The sequence below is a fragment of the Gastrolobium bilobum genome, unplaced genomic scaffold, assembly GCF_033153095.1.
Source record: "Gastrolobium bilobum isolate Gb01-03AN ecotype WA unplaced genomic scaffold, APGP_CSIRO_Gbil_v1 utg46041, whole genome shotgun sequence".
NCBI classification, from domain to species: Eukaryota; Viridiplantae; Streptophyta; class Magnoliopsida; order Fabales; family Fabaceae; genus Gastrolobium; species Gastrolobium bilobum.
The window spans coordinates 89,847-110,882 of NW_026896040.1; the positions used below are offsets into that span (position 1 = coordinate 89,847).

General features: G+C 34.0%; 2 protein-coding genes across 3 annotated transcripts; one reads left to right on the forward strand and one right to left on the reverse strand.

Annotated features, from left to right (window-relative positions):
• The first annotated feature begins 8,158 nt into the window (after nucleotides 1–8,158).
• Nucleotides 8,159–9,339, forward strand: LOC133297427 (calmodulin). Of its 2 annotated transcripts, XM_061496573.1 has the most exons (3): nucleotides 8,159–8,333; nucleotides 8,461–8,497; nucleotides 8,750–9,339. In XM_061496573.1, the coding sequence occupies exons 1-3, from the start codon at nucleotides 8,250–8,252 to the stop codon at nucleotides 9,121–9,123; spliced, it is 495 nt and encodes a 164-aa protein (XP_061352557.1). In that variant the 5' UTR covers nucleotides 8,159–8,249; the 3' UTR covers nucleotides 9,124–9,339. The 2 variants fall into 2 exon arrangements, with proteins under 2 accessions (XP_061352557.1, XP_061352558.1); XM_061496574.1 differs by lacking the exon at nucleotides 8,461–8,497 and having other exon boundaries at nucleotides 8,162–8,325.
• A 2,247-nt stretch (nucleotides 9,340–11,586) lies between these two features.
• LOC133297423 (ubiquitin-conjugating enzyme E2 22-like) lies at nucleotides 11,587–15,513 on the reverse strand. The gene is made up of 7 exons (XM_061496570.1): nucleotides 15,406–15,513; nucleotides 14,263–14,397; nucleotides 13,964–14,108; nucleotides 13,811–13,888; nucleotides 13,417–13,529; nucleotides 12,654–12,757; nucleotides 11,587–12,143 (listed from the first exon to the last, which is right to left on the reverse strand). The coding sequence occupies exons 2-7, from the start codon at nucleotides 14,263–14,265 to the stop codon at nucleotides 11,792–11,794; spliced, it is 795 nt and encodes a 264-aa protein (XP_061352554.1). The 5' UTR covers nucleotides 14,266–14,397; nucleotides 15,406–15,513; the 3' UTR covers nucleotides 11,587–11,791.
• Nucleotides 15,514–21,036: the final 5,523 nt, after the last annotated feature.

The following is a 21,036-nucleotide window of genomic DNA, read 5'->3' on the forward strand; positions in this document are numbered from 1 at the left end:
TGGATCCCTAAAAAAAATACAATTCTCACTTCTGTCTCTTACACAAAAAAAAGTCAACTTTTGGTCCCTGTACAGTTCCAGTTCTTTGAAAATATGGTCCCTCAGAAATTCAATGAAGACCCAATTTAGTCCCTAAAAATGACTAATATGAGTATTTTTGTTTTTGTAAAGGACAAAAGTGGATACCGTATTTTTTGTTAGGGACCCAAAAAGAGCTTTACTTCATAATTATTTTTATTTTTTTATTTTCTATTTTTTAATTATTTCATTGTTGTAAATATTTAAGTTAAATTCTTAGCTTTTTGTAAATATTAGAATTTAGCTTTAATTTGTTAATTTTTATCATTGATTATTTAAAGGGTAAAATAATATTCAAGCAACCAACCTAAGGTAACCGTTTTTTAAAACGGACAGTGTAGGGTGCTAACACCTTCCCTACACGTAATCGATTCCCGAATCATGTTGAATTTCAAGAACAGTTTGCAAAAGACAAAAGGTTTTCCAATTTTCCTAATAAAAATTTAGTGGGGGCTCTATTCACAAGATCGTTTGTTACACAGGTTAAAGGGTCCATCCTAATAACAACCCAAGAGACTGAACAATGAAAACTTAAAGATTAAGAAAACATGTTTATCTCGCATATACATAATCACACTGACACACAACTGAGCAGAGCTGAACAAAACTCATAAGCCTCCTTAATAGCCAATGGTTGAAGGACAAGCATAAGGCGCCTCCAATTAAGCCTACACATCATAGCCTACCAATAGGCATCCCGCAAATGAGGTAGGCTGGCAAAGCCACAATAATCCACCAATAAGAATGAAAGTCGCCATATTAAGGTGACACAAGCAGATCATGCCGCTGCTATATAAGGAAGGCTTAAAACTTAGGTATGATCTTCTTTTCCATTATTACTTAAGCTCATTAATCAAATAAAAACTTGAGCGTTGAAGTGCCTTGCAGGTACCACCCTGTATCTGCCCAATCCAAGCAAAGACATTGAGCATCTACACAACCATCACGTGCCACTACATACGAGATCCCGCACTCAAGCACCATTTAGATCACTCCAAAAAAAAAACATGATTAACATCAAGAGCAAGATGTCCAAATCCTCAAATAGATCCCAAAATCATCCTAAAAATGCTAGAATAACATCCATAAGCTCAACTCATCGCCTCAAAATTACCAAACTCCCAATTAACAACTTAAGACCTTAAACCTCTAAATTCTTGACACTCTCAAACAACAAAACATCATCTTGGAAATCAGGAACGAGAGTAGGACGAACATAGGATAATAACAAATAAAATAAGAAAGATTAAAAATGAAAAAAAAAAATGGCGTAATAGGACGCACATTAGATAAATAATTTAATAAGATTATACTATATTATATATTCGAGAATAGAAAGGAATATGGCCTAATAACATGCACATTATATACTAGAGATAAATTAGATAATGCGAGGATAAATAAAAATATATATATTCTTTAAAATAAGTCTCTATTTTAGAAAAAATTATTCTTTTTACTTATTTATACATTAAATCTTATTTTAATTTTTTAAAAAAATAATGTAAAGAATCATTTTTTTTTGGAAATATTCTAATCGGTTCATTGTTTCGCAACTAATCCGATTCGGGGCGGGTCCAGGATTAAGGCTTTAAACCCCTCCCAAATGTGGTACTGAGGAGATTCGAACACATGCTCTCACCCCCACCTGCTTAGCTTCCATGCGCTAACTGAGCTACCACCATTTGGTTGTAAAGAATCATTTCAACCCAAGATATTAAGATATTGGGTGAAAGTATTTTTAATAATTTATATTACTCTAACACACTATGTTAATATATCCTAATGAAGTAACTAACGCTGACGTGGAAGAGATGCAGTTAAAGTTAGTTTGTAACTGTATCCAGTTTGTTACACGGTTAGGAATCTGTTGTGTATAGTTGGAAGTTTGTTATACTCATTATTGATTCTTCTGCTTGACACCATGATATATAAGGTGGAATAGCTGTAATGTAAACTCAGATTTCATAATACAATGAATTTTCAGATAATCAAGATGGTATCAGAGCAATAGCTCTGGGCCATCAACCACATTCCGCGATGCAATTTTAGCTCTCTGTTCTTTGTTCATCTTCTTTCTGTTTCTTGTTCATCTAATCTTCTTCTTCAATCAATCTTTCGTTTCTGTTCATAGTCATGGCAGAACAAAACCAATTATCAGATCCATACTATCTTCATCCCAACGAATCACCATCTTTAGTTCTTGTTTCTCCATTAATGAATGGAAAGAACTATCATGCGTGGTCAAGAGCCATGAAAGTGGCTTTGATTTCCAAGAACAAGATAGTGTTTGTCAATGGCACTATCACTGCTCCTGCAGAAGATGATGCAATCTTTCCTTCCTGGGAGAGATGCAACACAATGGTCCTCTCATGGCTTCACAATTCTATAGCTCAGTCGGTTGTCCAATCTATTCTTTGGATTGACAAAGCTTATGATGTATGGAATGACTTGAAAGATCGGTTTTCCCAAGCAGACACTTTTCGCATTGCAGATTTACAAGAAGATCTGGTTCAAACTAATCAAGGTGATAAAACAGTATCCGATTATTTTACAGTTTTGAAGGCACTTTGGGATGAACTGAATAATCTTAGACCACTTCCACAATGCACATGTGGAACTTTGATTCAATCACGAGAACATAGGGAGACAGATCAGGTCATAAGGTTCTTAAGAGGCCTTAATGAAAATTTTGCACAAGTTCGATCCCAAATAATGCTCATGTCTCCTCTCCCAAATATAAACAAAGCATTTTCTTTCGTGCAACAACAAGAAAGACAGCTGCGAACTGATTCATATAGTGATAATGTAAGTGAAGCAAAGGCATTTGCTAGTTCATCAGAGAATCCACGTGGTCATGGACCTTCATACAGAGGAAGAGGAAGATTCATTGGTGGACGCAGTTCAAGTACTAGCAACAAGTATTGTACTAATTGCAAGAAGACAAATCACACCATTGACACATGCTACTTCAAGCATGGCTTTCCCCAAGGCTACAGGTCAAAGAACATTCAAGGATCAAGTAATGCAGTTCTAACTGAACAGAATGCAAATACTGTGGTCAGAGATCATGATGTATCAGCTCCACTGATGTCTGTTTCAAAGGAGAAATATGAGGACTATATGGCTTATATGCAGCAAAACAATCATGTCCATTCCACCAACATGGCAGTCAATGAGAACCTTCCTATGACAGGTAAAATTTCGATGCAATGGCTCTTAGATACAGGGGCCACAGATCACATCACACATATTCAATCCATATTCACATCCATTCACAAGATTACACCTATATCTGTTTTCTTGCCTGATGGATCATCTGTTGTTGCTTCATATGCTGGAAATGTGGACATTTCTTCCACCCTTACCTTAACGGATGTATTATATATTCCAAAATTCAAGGTGAATCTGATATCTGTCACAAGATTGCTTGAAAATGCTGACTATTTCTTGGTTTTTCATGCAACACATTGCTTGATTAAACAGAAAACCAATTTGAGGACGATTGGTACAGCTAGAAGAAGAGGAGGACTGTTTGTCATGACAACTGGATCTGCACAACTCAATTCGAGTTTCCAAGTCTGTCATTGTCATAGATGTTACTTGTGTAATAAAAATAATGATTTTCGATTATGGCACCTTAGATTGGGCCATATTTCAGAGAATATTTTGAAGCATGTTGCTTCTCAATTTTCCTTTATACCAAATAGGCATGTCAAACCCTGTGACATTTGCCACTTTGCTAAGCACAAGAAGTTACCATTTCCTGTTAGCAACTCGTCTGTGAATAAAGTTTTTGAAAGACTACATGTTGATATTTGGGGGCCATTTATGGTTCCTGCTATTCATGGATATAGATATTTCTTGACTTTAGTTGATGAATTCTCTCAGTTTACTTGGGTCATTTTCATGGTCTACAAAAGTGAAACAAGACAGCTTTTACAAAATTTCATCAAACTCACTGAGAACCAATTTAATACTTCCTTGAAGTGCATTAGAACCGACAATGGGAAAGAGTTCATTATGCCAGAATTTTATTCTCAGCATGGAATTGTCCACCAAACCAGCTGTGTAGAGACACCACAACAAAATGGGTTGGTGGAAAGAAAACACCAGCACATTATGAATGTAACAAGAGCACTAGCTTTCCAAGCATCCATCCCTCACTCACTTTGGAATTATGCAGTTTCACAAGCTGTGTTAATCATTAACAGTTTGCCTACCCCATTGTTGAAATACAAATCTCCATATGAGATTCTTCACTCTAAACCACCCCTACTATCCAATCTTCGAGTTTTTGGTTCCCTCACATATGCCTCTACCCTTAATTCCCATAGACATAAACTCTCTCCTCGAGCAAGAAAATGTGTGTATTTGGGAGAACCACCTAATACCAAAGGCCATATCCTTTATGAATTAACCTCTAAACAAGTTTTCTTCTCCCGAAATACTGTTCTATATGAATCTATCTTTCCATTTGCCACCTCTACTCCACCTTTAGATGAATCACCCTCACCCATATCTGTTTCACCTCAACCATTACCTCCACTAGATTTTCCTTCACACCCATCCACACATGATTTTCAAATCCCTGCCATAGCCAATTCGCCCATCCTCACTGATAACAATCATACTGATAACAATCATACTGACACTCCAGTACCACCTCGACGTTCCTTTAGAGCCCGAAACCCTCCTTCTTATCTCCAAGATTTTCACTGTAACACAATAAACACCACTAACCTTCCTATCAAATACCCATTACATGATGTCATCTCATATGAACATTGTTCTTCCAAATTTCACAATTTCTGTTCTAATGTGTCTCTGCGAACAGAACCAACTTCTTATACTGAGGCTGTTAAGCATCGTTGTTGGCAGGATGCTATGCTCACTGAATTAAAAGCTCTTGAATTAAACCACACTTGGAAGCTAGTTGATTTACCACCTGAGAAGACACCCATTGGTTGCAAATGGGTATACAAAACTAAACACCTTGCTGATGGGTCAATCGAAAGGCACAAAGCCAGGCTTGTTGCCAAAGGCTATACACAAGTGGAAGGGATAGACTACTTCGATACATTCTCCCCAGTAGCTAAGCTCACTACTGTTCGCACCCTCTTGGCCCTTGTTGCTGCTAACAATTGGCACCTTGAACAATTGGATGTCAATAATGCCTTCCTCCATGGCGATTTGGATGAGGAGGTTTACATGGTTCTGCCACAAGGGGTTACTGCCAGCAAACCCAATCAAGTCTGCAAGTTATTAAAGTCCCTCTATGGCCTTAAACAAGCAAGTCGTCAGTGGCATTCTAAACTTACATCTGCCTTGTCTTCTTTGGGCTATGTGCAGTCATCCGCTGATTATTCTCTATTTACGCTTAAGGTTGGTTCTCTCTTCACAGCTTTACTCATATATGTTGATGATATTGTGTTGACTGGCAATTGTATGGATGAAATTCGTCGTGTGAAGACTTCTCTGGATAATCAGTTCAAAATCAAAAACCTTGGCACTTTAAGGTTCTTTCTTGGCCTGGAGATTTCTCGGTCGAATAAGGGGATTGTGTTGAATCAACGCAAGTATGCCTTGGAACTTTTGTCAGATAGCGGTCTTCTTGCTGCCAAACCATCATCTACACCCATGGATGCATCTTCGAAGCTTCAGCGCTCCCTGGGTGTCCCTTTAACTGATCCATCTCCCTATCGTCGTCTTGTGGGGAGGCTCCTATACTTAACTACTACAAGACCCGATATCATGTTTCCAGTTCAACAATTAAGTCAATTCGTTTCCAATCCTACGGACGTTCATCACTCTGCTGCACTTCGAGTTCTCAGATATATTAAGAATTCCCCTGGCACTGGTCTCTTCTTTCCTTCAAAGAATAACTTGAAGCTTTCAGGGTTCTCATATTCAGATTGGGCTTGCTGCCCAGATACTAGGCGTTCAGTCACTGGACAATGTGTCTTCCTAGGCTCCGCTCTTATTTCCTGGAAATTCAAAAAGCAAACGATTGTCTCAAGGTCATCATGTGAGGCAGAATACAGAGCATTGGCTAGCCTCTCTTGTGAGCTGCAATGGCTCTCCTATCTTCTCAAGGATTTATGCTTTCCTTTATCTCATCCCATATCAGTTTATTGTGATAACAAATCCGCGATATATCTCACACACAATCCAACATTTCACGAACGAACGAAACATGTTGAGTTGGACTGTCATGTCGTTCGCGAAAAAGTAGCTCAGAAGCTTGTTCATCTGTTGCCTGTTTCTTCTTCAGCACAAATTGTGGATGTCTTTACAAAACCATTACATGTTACTGCGTTTCAAAGAGCTGTGTCCAAGTTGGGACTCTTCAACATATATAGTCCCACTTGTGGGAGGATGTTAATATATCCTAATGAAGTAACTAACGCTGACGTGGAAAGAGATGCAGTTAAAGTTAGTTTGTAACTGTATCCAGTTTGTTACACGGTTAGGAATCTGTTGTGTATAGTTGGAAGTTTGTTATACTCATTATTGATTCTTCTACTTGACACCATGATATATAAGGTGGAATAGCTGTAATGTAAACTCAGATTTCATAATACAATGAATTTTCAGATAATCAAGACACTATCTCACACAAGAGCTTTTTGGGCTTGAAATGTAAATATTGCACAGATTCAATTTTATTTTATTTTTACCTTATGCTTATTTTAATTTCACTCGAAAGTGAAGATGGTGAGGATCGAACTCATGATCTTGTGGTCAAGGAAACTCTGATACCGTATAAAGAACCACTTAAATTCAAAATTTTAAAGTGTTGGATGAAGGTCTTTTTTAATTATTTATATTATTCTCTAACAATAATTATGATTTTAAATAAATAATAATGAAATGCAATTGAATCAAAATCCACTTTGAATTATTTCTTTCGTTTACGCTAGTAAATTTACAGAAACGAAGAAATTATTTACACACATTTTCTTTTCGAACTCTCTAAAACTATAAATAATCAGGGTAATAGATTGGTATATGTTGAAAAAAAAATTATTATATCATAAATTTGGAATATATGATATTTGTCTGTTAATAAGAATACTTAAGAAACAATTTTTTATTTTTAATATAAAAAATAAGTTACATATTCTATAAAAATAATATATACTTTATAGCGTATCATTGGTATATTAAAGAGCTTTTACTAACCAAAAAAAAGAAAGAGGTTTTACAACATACATTTTCAATTTCTTATTCTTAATGTGTAAGTTGATGCTTGCCGAGGAAAAATATTTTTTCATATCTTACGAGAAATATTTTTTCTTACTAGAGGTATTTTAATTTGGGAAAAACTATTCTTACGTAACATAAAATTAGTTTATCTTCTATAGACCCATCGAAAATCGTGATATTTTTTTTCTTTTTTTTAGATAGTGGGTCTACCACATGTATCTGTATAACATAAGATATCATCTATCGTGTAACATGAGATTAGATGAACCCTTTTAATTTTCTGCAATAATTTTTAGGGGAAGGATATTGTAACAACCAAGTTGTGTTACTATCATCTTACTACCAATCAATCTTATCGTTAGATCGATTATGTTGATCCGACGGTTATATTTATTTCCATCTTTGTATGGTTATGATTCCTCATATTTAAAGTGAAAGCATTAAATATGGAAAATCATAACCATACAAAAGTGAAAATAAATATGAAGTATTAAATTTGGAAAACCATAACCATATAAAGATGGAAATAAATATAACTGTTAGATCAACATAATCAATCTAACAGTGAAATTGATTGGTAGTAACGTGATAGTAGCACAACTTGATTGTTGCAATATCATTGGTCTAATTTTTATTTTTGTTTTTTTAATAGATATGAACTTCATATATAATATTTGAAAATTTTCTATCACAATGCAATTCCTGGTATTGTCGTTGTGATGAGGGGCTTAATGGTAATTTAGTCAGTTAATTATTTGAGAATTTTTTAAGGGTCAAAGATAAAATATGAAACAAGTCAATTTTATTTATGGTAAAGAAAAAAAAAAAAAAAAGTGTAGAGTCTGTCTTTATTTAATGGCATCGAAATAAGAAGGGGAGGTTTTGTCGGAACAATTTGTTCAGTCTCTCTCTCTCTCTCTCTATATCTAGAAAAGCAGAAAGACAGAGCAATTCCTATCACAATGGCAGATCAACTCTCCGATGAACAGATCTCTGAGTTCAAGGAAGCATTCAGCTTGTTCGATAAGGATGGCGATGGTATGCACGTCTAGATCTATAATCTAGTTGTCTTTTTCTTTTTCTTTTTCTTTTTCTTTTTTTGGTTTCTCATAATAATATTTCTCATAATCAGGGCCTTGCCATTGCTTTTATGATTTATAGAAATAGCAAAAGTTATGTTTGGTTTTCGATAATTTTTACAGAATTTTTTGTTTATTTAAAAAAAAAAAAAATCCAAAGATGCAAGGATCTGAAAAACCTGGGTAAGAGCTATATTCAGAACCCCAATTTCTCAATAATTTGTAGAAAATAATTTTAGCAGATTGCAGAGGCATTTGAAACCTTCTCTAATTGTATTTTTGACATTCCTGTGAATATTTATATAGTTTGTGTGTACCTAGTGAGAGCATGTGCTTAATTAGGAGGCTCTTGTTGATTTGTTCATTGTGTGTGATGCTTGCAGGTTGCATCACAACCAAGGAGCTTGGAACTGTTATGCGGTCATTAGGTCAGAACCCAACAGAGGCAGAGCTCCAAGACATGATCAATGAAGTTGATGCTGATGGTAACGGTACAATCGATTTCCCTGAGTTTCTAAACCTTATGGCAAGGAAGATGAAGGATACTGATTCTGAGGAGGAGCTGAAAGAGGCATTCAGAGTTTTTGACAAGGATCAGAATGGTTTCATTTCTGCTGCTGAGCTGCGCCATGTGATGACCAACCTTGGGGAGAAGCTAACTGATGAAGAAGTTGATGAGATGATTCGAGAGGCTGATGTTGATGGTGATGGCCAAATAAATTATGATGAATTTGTTAAGGTCATGATGGCCAAGTAGTAATCACAACCTGAATGAGAATTTGGGGTTAAAATAGGACAGAGACAAAGAAAATTAGGACAAGGTTGTCTTTGTAGTACAACACCTAGTCCTAGCTTAATGTCTTTTCTTCTTTCTACATTTTTATTTGATGGTTTTGAATCCAATCTTAACGACATTTAGTGGTTAGCTCTGCTGCTAATGGTTGTGGTGGAATGGTGTTTTTTTAGTTTGTCTTGTGACTGTGTCTCTCAAGTTTTAATGTTTATTTTCACTTTGCTTTCTTCCACTCCTAAGTTTTGGTCTCATCTCATGTAGAACTCTGCTTCCTGGAAAATTCAATCTTTAATGCTGATCCCAGTTACACACTGCTGAAGATTTCTTTTCCTTTTTCTGTTTGTGGCTGAAATTGTGATCTCAGCTTATTTGGTTAATCTTTGCCCTTGAGATATAAACATGGTTAGATCTAGTGGCAACTCAGCTGGACCCGATTTAACCTACCCAAAGGGTAGTGGGTTCAATTCTTTAGAGTTGCAATTCCTGAAAAGGGTGGGGAGGCTCAACCCCATAACTGAATTAGTCGGTTCTCTTAGGACTTTGGTCGCTATCTACTAGTGACACACTGTTGAGGATGTTCTATTTCTGTTTGTGGTTGAAAATATGATCTAAGCTTTTTTCGTTATTTAATGTCCTTGAGCTATCAATGTTGTTGTCTCCAATTAAAAAAAAAGGGTGACGTAATCATTGCATTAATATGCTACATGTCTGGTTGATGACTGGGAATATAAATGATATTTGACCTGCTACCGCAGGATACTTTACTGAACATGGTAGGGAGATATTTGATTAAGTGTTTATTTATTTTATTCATTAAGACAAACTCATGTCCTTAAGGATGTTTTTTTTTTAAACAAAAACATGGCTAACTTCAAATTCATAAAATCTCCCTACCCGATTAGAATCATGATGGGAGTTGGTATGGTACTCATAAAGGACATCATATCCGGAGTTATACAATATTTGTTGGTTGTTAAGTTTACTATATATGTTGAACAAAATCGTTAAAAGAATCAACTAACAACAAATGATTGACAATTTGGCTCATGTTGGGTGGTTGCAATGGAAAATTTGAGAAAGATTCACCACGATCAGCATACTAGGGACATCGTTCGAAGGTTCGGGTGGTCAAAGAAAGCTGCGATTAACATCAGAATGTCAAAGTGGAGGCCATGGCTTAAGCAAAATATGCGGTGTAGAAAATGGAGGCCATGTTCTGTGCCTTCATCTAATTTTTTATTTTATTTTTTTTATGAAATTTGTTTTAAATTTTGAAAATATTTACCAACCTAATCACCGGACGATCTATCTTGAATTTGATTAGATTGGTGTAATTTGTATTGATAAAAAAAAAATATTAAAAACTGAACTAAACCAAAACATTTTAATCATTTTAAACTTCATTTTTTATAGAACCCGATCCATCACCATCCCTAACGTAAATGCACGATAAAATCTTCCCTTCAAGATTTCTAATGCCTTTGGTTCTTTTTCTTTTTTTTTCTTACGCAAAAAATTGTGGTCGTTTTGTTTTACGCATGGAGTGGTGGAGCTTGAACTAATATTTTGAGAGTTAAAATAAATACTTAATATATAATGAAATTTATTGCTGGAGTGTGATGGAATTAACTTTTTAGGAAAATTTGATTAAAAACTTAATACATAATCAACCCATCACTTTTTTATTTTTGAATTTTTATCCTTCGATTAATTTATTTAGTTATAGTTTTTCTATAATTTTCTTGAGATTTAAATTTTTTTTTTTTTTATAACAGAGATTTAAATTTTTTATGCTGATTATTCATGAATTTGTATTTTAGATTTATACTGCCTCTAATTTTGGTTTGAATTGTTCGGGAACAGAAAAGGCTGGGACAAATTGATTCACTGATTAATTCATATATGATTGATCAATACGATTCTCAAAGTCAATAGCAAGACACCATATTGGGTTAGAAAGATGTTTATTACACATCACACTTTTTCTTACATTTATCACTTCAGTATATGTATAATTGAAATGAATCCTCTCGTGTGGAAAAAAACATGATATAGTTATGTAAAAAAATCACAACCATACAAAGGTAAATCAACGATTATGATTTCGTAACTACTTATTTTAATATTTTTTCTTTCTCTTCCTTTGTTACCATTGATCCATCTTTATATGGTTATAATTACCCACATGACATAGTCATATAAATTTTCACATGAGAGGATCCAGATCCTGTATAATTAGAGTCTAGATGTTAAAAAAAAAAAAAGATAAAAAAACCTTCAAAGATTAGAGTATTACCATATCATTCTTTTAAAAAAAAATTGTGCAGAGGTCGGTTTCAATAGAAAAAAATTTCAATCCCAACCACTGATCTTTCATAAATGGGTGCCCCCAACTCACGGAGCAATATTCTTTACCAAAAAGATCAATATTACCAAAGGTTGAGTGCAACTGAGGATAACACAAGTTCAAAGACAACACAGTTCAAATTTCATCCATTTACTCCCAAAGTCAATTATTCATTATGAAACAAATATTGAACCCACATTTCCCCTCCCCCTTCCCTTTTTTTTTCTCTCTATCAAATTGCAACACTAAGCCACAAATACAAAGTTCAATTATTGAACAACTTCATCACAATCTTTTCAAACTTTTCTTTCTAGCATCTATCTTCTTCTTGTCTGCCTGAGCTTTTGCTTGTCCACCTTCCTTCTTTAGTGGTACAGAAGCAGCAGAAACTACTGCAGCAGCACTAGAACCATTAACAACCGTCTCGTTCATAACAACCGCTGCCTGTTCCTGACTGTTTCCTCTTGTTGCAGTGGTTGAGGGCAACGGCGACACCGCAACACTTGGTGGTGCAGTTTTAATGTCAGCACTAAGCACTGAGGTGTTAGTCTGATCAACATTAAGAGCAGTCGTTGATTCAGATATAGCTCCACTTTTAAACTTGGGCTTCGGTTTTGCATGGATTCCTGTATAAAGCCTACATGCCACAACTAAAGCTCCTCAATTACGAACCCATTAGAGGAAAAATTATACAAATCAAATAGGTGGGGAAAAGTTAGCATGGAAACTAGGTCCCAAAGGGTTTTATCAAACTCAAGAAAATTTATCAAACCCAAGAAAAAACACCCTAAATTTATAATCAAGAATAGTGTACCCCTCTCAATAAGCATAAGCCCTACAAACTCAACTGAATGAAATAACTCAAATTTCAAAAGAAATAGAGCTAAAGAAACATAGCTTCAACCAGACGGTCAAGCTCAGAAAGGTAACTTAAACGAGGTAATCAAGATAACAAGTAGATAGATAAGTGTCTAGCGGAACTTAAGCAGGTAAAGAAAGACAATCAGTTATTTAAAAAAAAATCATTTGCCACTAAAGACTCCAGAACAGGGTTAAACTTAGTAAATAATCAAAGTCTAACATTAAATATTCAAAATTCCCATACAAGAAATTAATTGACAGATATAGCATCATTGGCTTAACTCACCTGGCATGTCTAGCATACTCCTCATAATTTTCAAGCAGTAGTTTGCCAGCCTGTTCATTTAGAGCTGATTCTGGAAATGGTTCAATCAATAGACACCTAACAACCTGTTCATTATGGTATCAATCAATGTTAATAAATACAAAGACCAATGAGCAAAACTAAATTCAATATGAATCAGGAACTAGGTTGTCACAAGCGGCCCGTAGCGCTGCTAAACCGCTACCGTAGCGGGTAGCGGCGGCGGTCAGCCGCTACAAACCGCGACGCTACGCGACATTTGCCGTAGCAGAAGGTAACGGCGTAGCGTAGCGGCAATACCGCTACCCGCTACACCACTCCCATGTTGGAATTTGATGGAGAATCCGGAGATGATGATGATTTTCTTCATTAGTTCACTTCTTGTACTTGAATATTTGACAATTTTATTGTTCATTTGTGTTTAGTTTTGGATCCTTCCTTTATGTTCCTTGTATTTGACATTGATTGTGGAATTATGGGTTTGATTTTGTGTGACTTCTTATTTTTGAGCATTAATACTAAAAGTGGTATTGCCTCGTTCTTGACTGTTAGTATAATATATGTGGAATTAATAGTTCACCGTAGCGGCAATACCGCTACCCGCTACACCGCTATACCATTTTCGGGGTCGGCCGCTAACTGCTACTAACAACTATTATCAGGAATATCTAGAAAGCTCTCCCACAAGAAGACAGATCAAAGGAATGAATAAGATTTTGCTAACACGGACAACCAAAACACTTACAATAAGAACATGCCGTAACCCAAGGCTAGGATTCCAATCCTTTTTAAGTGTGTTGACACAAATCTCTCCATTGATTGCAATATTTGGATGGAAAATCTTAGTCAGGAAAAAACCTGCATCATCATATTCAATGGCTTCACAACAGTGTGGAATAACACAAAAAATATATGTGATCTTTCCAAGTAGGAAAAGTGAACAATACAGGACTAAAGGGCAAATAAATGTCTTTTGGTTGAATAAACAATAGATTTGATCCAATAAGAAAGTTCAAAACAAAAACAAAAACATGAACAAGTTAAAATTCCAAAGGAAATAACTAACAATAAAATTCTGCCTTAACAATGTAACTAGCAGATTGTAAAGCGGTCCATATGGGGAGCAGTCTAAAACACACCTTTAGGTGGAGAGTGAGGAAAATCACGGGACAGAAGCAACTTCATGCGGAAAACTCCATTATCATAAGGTGTCCCAGCTGCAAAAATATATTACTCTAGTTCAGCTTGGGCTCTTTACCTAACGCTCAACCGTAAACATAAAAGTTACTTGCCTGGGCCTTCAATGTCAGCATATATTATTGAAAAATCATCATCATTTACCATGACTTTAATGCCCTCCGGAGGGGATTCATCAAGATTTTTCAACTCCTTGGCAAGTTGCTTTATTACATTTGGCGGAAGATTTTCATTAGTGGCCTAAAACAAAAGCACCAAGCTACAATGTAAGAACATTAAACACCCAAAACGGAAACAAACAACTGTGACAAATTTATGGCATATAAATTCGCAAAAGACACATGATCTGCATCAAAATAGCTCCAGTGAGTCATATAAGTAAAGAAATGCTTACCATCAGTACAAAGGAACCCGCACTCTCTTTTGTTCTGTCACTGAGGAAGAATTAACAATTAACTGAATTATCAGATTTGCAACTCAGAGCAAAGGATGGAATCAAACCAAAGTGCAAGTGCCAGCACAGGTATTCCTGATCACGAATGAGTGAAAGTAGTACGTAAGCTCAGGTCATTTTCGCTAAACATGGGATTCAGACAAGAAAGTGCTGGATGTAAAATCGCCAATCACAATTAGTTGTAAGACAAAACAACAATCTCAAAAAACCTAAAGCGATATCATTGTATGAAGACCATTATTCCATTTCTAGCCATTCCCCATGAGAAAAAGCCAACAAAGTTCAAATAAGCAACTGTGAATTGTTGTGACCTTAAATCATTCTACACAACCAAAAAAAATAAAAATTCTTTAACCAATTTCTGTAATCTACACCCCCACCCCCTCCCGTACAAAAAAGAAAAAGCAGTGAAAAAATCAATATATGCAGTAACACACGCATACAAGAGCACAACATGAAATCTAAAAGGTTAATCCCCTTCGCAGACACTTCTACACACCACACAACAGAAAGTTAAAAAATTTGAACATCAAGTCTGCTTTAGAAGTACAATCCAAACATAAGCAGCCCCTCCCAGTAAGTGAAACCAATTTCGTAAGGAAAATCCCACATAGAAAAAAAAAGGCAACTCACAAAGTGCTCCTGAACATGAATTTATCACATTTACCCCCAAAACCCTTAAATATACAAACCCCAACTTCCCCCTCCCACAAAAGAAGAAAAAGACTGAAAAATAAAAATAAAAAATTTAAAGACCTCTTTTTTAAAACAGAAGAGACCCAATCACAATGGCAAAACCCTAATGGGCAAAATGAAAACCCCAGAATCTCAATATTCCTAATCTAGCATGAAAGAAATCACACCCCAACGAATATTGCTTATCGGATTGGAAAAGCATCATTCACAAGCCATGATACCAAATAAAAACTCTGGGATATCATCGAAACCTTCAATTCAACATAGATTTTGACTAAAAATATATATATATTCAGTTTGCTTACACAGTTAGACACAAAATGCACGACCCACAAACGCAAAATCAAATGGAAATGCATGAACTGCTAAACCCAGAAGAGGATTCACCTTCAGAGAACAGAACCTTTGAGGGTGCGAGAGGAGAGAGAAGAGGGAGTGAGAAAGAGAGCGATCCCTCCTTGGAATGAATGAATGATTGATTGGTGGAACTACGAGGACATAAAAATTCAATATTTATTCGTGAAGTTAATTAATTAATTAAAAAGTTGTAATAATTATTTGAAGTATTTGGATAGATTAATTAATTCATTAATTGCTTAATCAGAAAATTAGGTCTGAAAATTATTATTTTGAAATGACCTGTTGCTAGCCCAGATCTTCTGGATTTATAGACGTTGGATTCGTCGTGTCTACCTCAAATGTGAAGGCTTCCCACGCGCTCTGTTATCGCGGTGAATCACACGTTTTTTTCTCATGGTATGTTTAATTAACGGTACAATGATTTGAAAATGAAGTAGTTTTATACTTTTATTCAATGTTCGATTTGGTGATTAATTCGGTTGAGGTATTGAGGGCTTCGATCCCATAATATGATAATTATATGTAATTTTATAATTTATATTAAAAAATTATAAAAATATTTTAAAAATTGATAAAAATTTCAAATATTTTAATATAAAAAATAATTAATCACATATTATTATCCAATAAAGGATCAAACAAAAATGTAATAATTATGATACGGAAGTTTCAGGTTCAGTAAACGACATCTCTAACTATAAATTAAATCAAAATTTCTTGCATAGTTATAATTGAAATAATATTAGTGTTGTAGGTACATAACTTATGTAAGTCAATAAGCAAAAAATATTTAAATATGTCCATTATGATTTTATTTTATTTTTTGAAAAAAAATTAGAATTTTTTTGTTGAGACCGGACTGGGTCACCGGTTTTCACAAAAATCGGCCAGGTCGCACCGATTCTAATGCATGGTTGATACCGATTAACCAATTCCTAAGTTAACTCAATCAAGCCGATCCGATTTTATTAACATTGCTTTTATTATATTGTGTTTTTTTTTTCTAGATCAAGCTTGCTCAGTGATTAATTAAAAGAAATCTAATGGTTTAATTTTTCAGACATATAATTACAATATAAAAACCATATATTAATAATACTACAAATTTATTTAATTGATGCAAAATTTGATTTGAATATATTTTTCACCTGTCAAATAAAAAGTGTATGTCATTTAGGAAAATTATAACTTTAATAATTGGTAAAAATATTATGTTGTTTGTCGGGTGTGAGATTAAGGGAATGTATTTGATTAAGATTTTAAAGAAATATTTTTGGATAAAAGTAATTTATTGGTATTCAAACAAGATTTGAAAGTATTTCCCCCGTACTCCGGATTAGTCCCATAGCCGGCTCAAGGAGTCGAAGCTCGTGGGGATACTCGTGGGGATACCGGAGGGAGCCAACTCGTCTCAAAGAGATAATTAGGGTTGGATAACTCCAAAAAAAAAAAGATTTGAAAGTATTATAAGAAAGTCATGTGATATTCGATTAAGATAATTGAAAAAAAATTGGAGTCTATCCAAATCTAATGATATTCAATAAGGATTTTTAAACAAAAAATAAATAATTTTTTAGTATTCAAAAATTTGAATATTTTAATGAATTTCTTATTAATATGGATTTTGTAGAATTTTTTAATGGAAGATATAAATATTATTCTTGTTTCACAATCTTAACCTAGCTCTTCGGATTTTTTGCGATTTATCTATTATTGTTATAGCATTTTCTTATGTTCTTATTGTCTCTATGTGCAAGCTCTTTGTAAGAAACTTATATATCGATGTCTCTATGTGCAATTCTTTCATATGCTTGTTGCTGTATTGATTTATATCACCATATGTCTATCAGTTCTAACATAATAAAGTATAAATAAAAATTATTGTTTTAACTTCATATTTTAGAGGGGTTAATAAAAATTCTAACTTCATGATAGATTGACAAAGTTTTTAGGTTGGTAACAAGCAAAGTCGAGAAAAGTCTCTTACAAATTTAATAAAATCCATAGAATTTTTATCCCAAAAAAGTCTTTTAAAATCTTAATCAATACAACCCTTAAAATTTTAAAAATATTTAAGAAAATATAATTTGTCACTTTCTTTTTTTAACTACTAATAAAAGAATACTTATTAAATTATAAAAATTGGTTTTCTTATTTTAAATTATAAAAGAATTATTTTGATACTTCATAACTATAATTGTATGATTTTTTAAAAATTAGGATTCATTAAATAATTCTCTTATAAAAGTATGACTCTAAATTAAGTTAATCATAGTTACCCTTCAAATGATACTAAAATAGACTATAAAATTGTATAATATGAAATTAATGTGTATAATAAAATATGCATAACGGTTTTTTTTTTATGTTAGCTATATGCAACATCAGTATAAGCTTTTTTTTATAATAATATCATTTAATAATATATTAGTGCATTATTAAAAGAGTTAAGCTTCATTGATAATAGTTATAACAATTAAACTCTTTGCATGATTTAATAATACGTAATTTGATAAAATAATTTTAAGGGATAATGCGTTTTAAATAATAAATTAAGAATTAAATAAAATTTTAAAAAACCAAACATATAACAACAATGAATATGTGAAATTCTAAATAAATTTCGAAGTGATCATCATGCTGGTAAATACATTGAAGATGGATATACTATGGTGACATCTACAGTAATAAGACAAGATAGCTGGGTGCGTGAGACTCTGAGACTCCTAATGCTTTTTATATTACTCTGTGTTTTGGTGTTGTGGGGCAAAGGCTACTATCTTCTTTTCTGTGTGGCCCAATTTTCTTTTTCTTTTTCTTTTTTTTTTATCTTTGACAAATTGATTTAGTTAATCAGTTTTAAGTTATCAAGCTTGTGGTTTGGACTTTTACCTAGTATCAATTCTTATGTAACGTGTCAGAAATAATCTAAGAATTCAGCTTCACATAAATATTTCCCATGGTTGGTCATTATATTGTGTTTTCAGTTTTTAGACACACAAATTATGCGATCATGAGAAAATCTGAAAAGTTGAGCTTCAATCTCCTTTGCGTTTTTTCTATATATCTTTTTCGGATTAAATGTATAGTTTGAAGATGACATACAACACATAATGATAGATATATCCAACCTGGTAGAAGTTAGTCAGGGATTGAAAATATGTAAATAAGAAGTTTTTTCATTTTAATATGTTAAATTATGATATATTATAACATAATTATTTATTACAAAAATTATTGATTTAATCTTATTTTTTGCTGTTATCGAGGTTCATAAAAGCATAATTATACTTATTTTTTTACATGACATTATTTCAACAATAATTATTTTTATTAGTTTAACCAAGCCTAAATATAAATCGTAACCAATGAATATTAGTTTAAGTGATAATGAATTTATCCCCTTAATTTTAGGTTTGAGTCACGAAAATAGATAAAATAATATTGAGAAAACTGCGACTGTGATAACCCCTGTATATATTCAAAGGTTGCATCATTAATCATGTTCGAGTATTCATTTTATTTTAAATATATATTCACAACTTGGCTTAGGTGACAAGTGTGGCTTTTTGACTCTTTTGCCCCTCATTAATTAAATAATAACCAATTTGTCCCTGATCAAGAACTATCCACCAACCTGCCCCCTTTTAGTCGACTACCTTGCTGTTTTAGTCGAGCAAATGGCCAATCTTCAGAAAGTGTGGACTACCGCAAATTTAGTCGACTAAAAAATCATCTTAATCGACTACATTTTTGGGATATTTAGTCGACTAAGTAACGATATTTAGTCGACTAAATATCGACGGATTTGTTTTTTAAAAACCCCCCCATTCGGCAGAGGGGGAGTAGGATGACCTAATCGACTAAGGAGGCGGCCCAAACCCCAAATCCGCAGGAGCAGCTGAAGAACACCCCAAACTCTTCCCTTAGGCGTGTGGATTGGCCCCAAATACGGTCCAAATCGTGAAATCTGAAGGATAGGTGTTAGCTATAAATTATGATTATTTTAATGGCTTTATTTTTACAATATTTGAGTTGAAGGCTGGATATTAGTGCATGGTAATGGGCCAAATGAGTGCCAATCAGCCCAAAGGTAAAAAAAAAGAGAGAAAGAGATAAACTGATGATTTACTACTCTCTTTTATTATTTTTACTGCAGTTTGGAAGCAAGATCAACTCTTTGAAATCAAGATCAAATCTGAACCATTGGATGGACATAGAGATGGATGGACAGCAGTGCATTTGGAGGCAGCTTTATAATTTTTAGTTAAATAGGAGTCTGAGTCATTTTAGGGTCAGATACCGTACTTGTTAGTTTCAGTTTACGTTTAGAATTTTGTATTTTCTCTCTTCGAATCTGAGTGTTTGTCTTGAAAGCTGGTGCATGTTCTTCAATTCTTGATCTCGAAGTGCATTGACAACGCAACTTCAAGGAAAGGAACCACGGATCTGCATACGAGCTACTGTTTTCACATTTCTGATCTTTTTCTTCCTAGCTCTAGTTTAGGAACTTTGACTCTTTAAGAACCGGTTTGTAACTTTACCTTGAGTTTTCTTTCATGAATGTTTGTGATGCATGTTTCTTTACTTTTAGATTTGTAATATTTTTGAATATGGGTTTCTGATCTTTTCCTTTCTGGGATTCACGATGATTGGGTGATCTTTTATTTTTCTGAATACTGTGATGGTTTGCTTTAGTTTCATTTGATTAGCAAGATTTTGATTTAAGTTCAAAAACACCATGGGAATGGGTCTTGAATAATTTTTGCATAACTGTGATTGGGAAATCAGGTTATGTCCCTTGTTAATTGAACCCTTGAGGTTAGGGATAACCCAAGGAGGTCTTTGATACAATTTTTAAAGATTTAGAAGACTTTGGGAAAAGATCCTTCTAAAGATTAAAATCTGGAACTGGGAAGTTTCAGATAAAATAGCCATAGTAATTCGAATTCTGATACTAAAGTGCCGTAGCAGTTATAAAACGCAGGAATGCGAAATTTTTCCTTCATCCATGATTCAAAGAATTCCAGAACCTTATAATTGATACATTTGTGATTAGATATTCCTCTGTTAAATTTTGTTTAATACAAATCTGATAAATACCTTGTTTGATTTAGTCTTTTCTTAGTTTTAAAAGATTGATCACTTAATTTCAAGAAATTAGCAATAGGAATTAAAAAAGGAAAACTAAACAAACCGTTCCCTGAGAACGATAACTCTTTCTCTTGAGAAAAATACTACCCAACAATAGGTAAGGTTTCTTAACTTGCATTGTGTTTTAGGTTTAGGAATTTTTTTTATTTGTTTGCTGCTGTCCGAATTTGTGAACTCTAATCAAAGCGTTTGTTGTAGGTTTTGTAACCCTAATCTACTAAGGTTTATTTTTTTGCTTTGTGTGAATTTTTTTGTTTGAAAAGTTTGTATGTGGCAAAAGTTTGCTTTTGGTTTACAGCCCTTATGTTGCAAGTTTTCATTACCATCATGACATGTTTCATATAGTTAAATGCTGACATGTTTCATTGTAGGTACCCTAAACAAATGACGAGCCGCAGAAGACCAAGCGATGAGGGCAATGAGTCACTTGAGAGACGCACCAAGCATAGGCAAGAGCGGCCTTCTTCGTCAAGGCGACAAGACGAAGAGCCTGATACTGTTGAC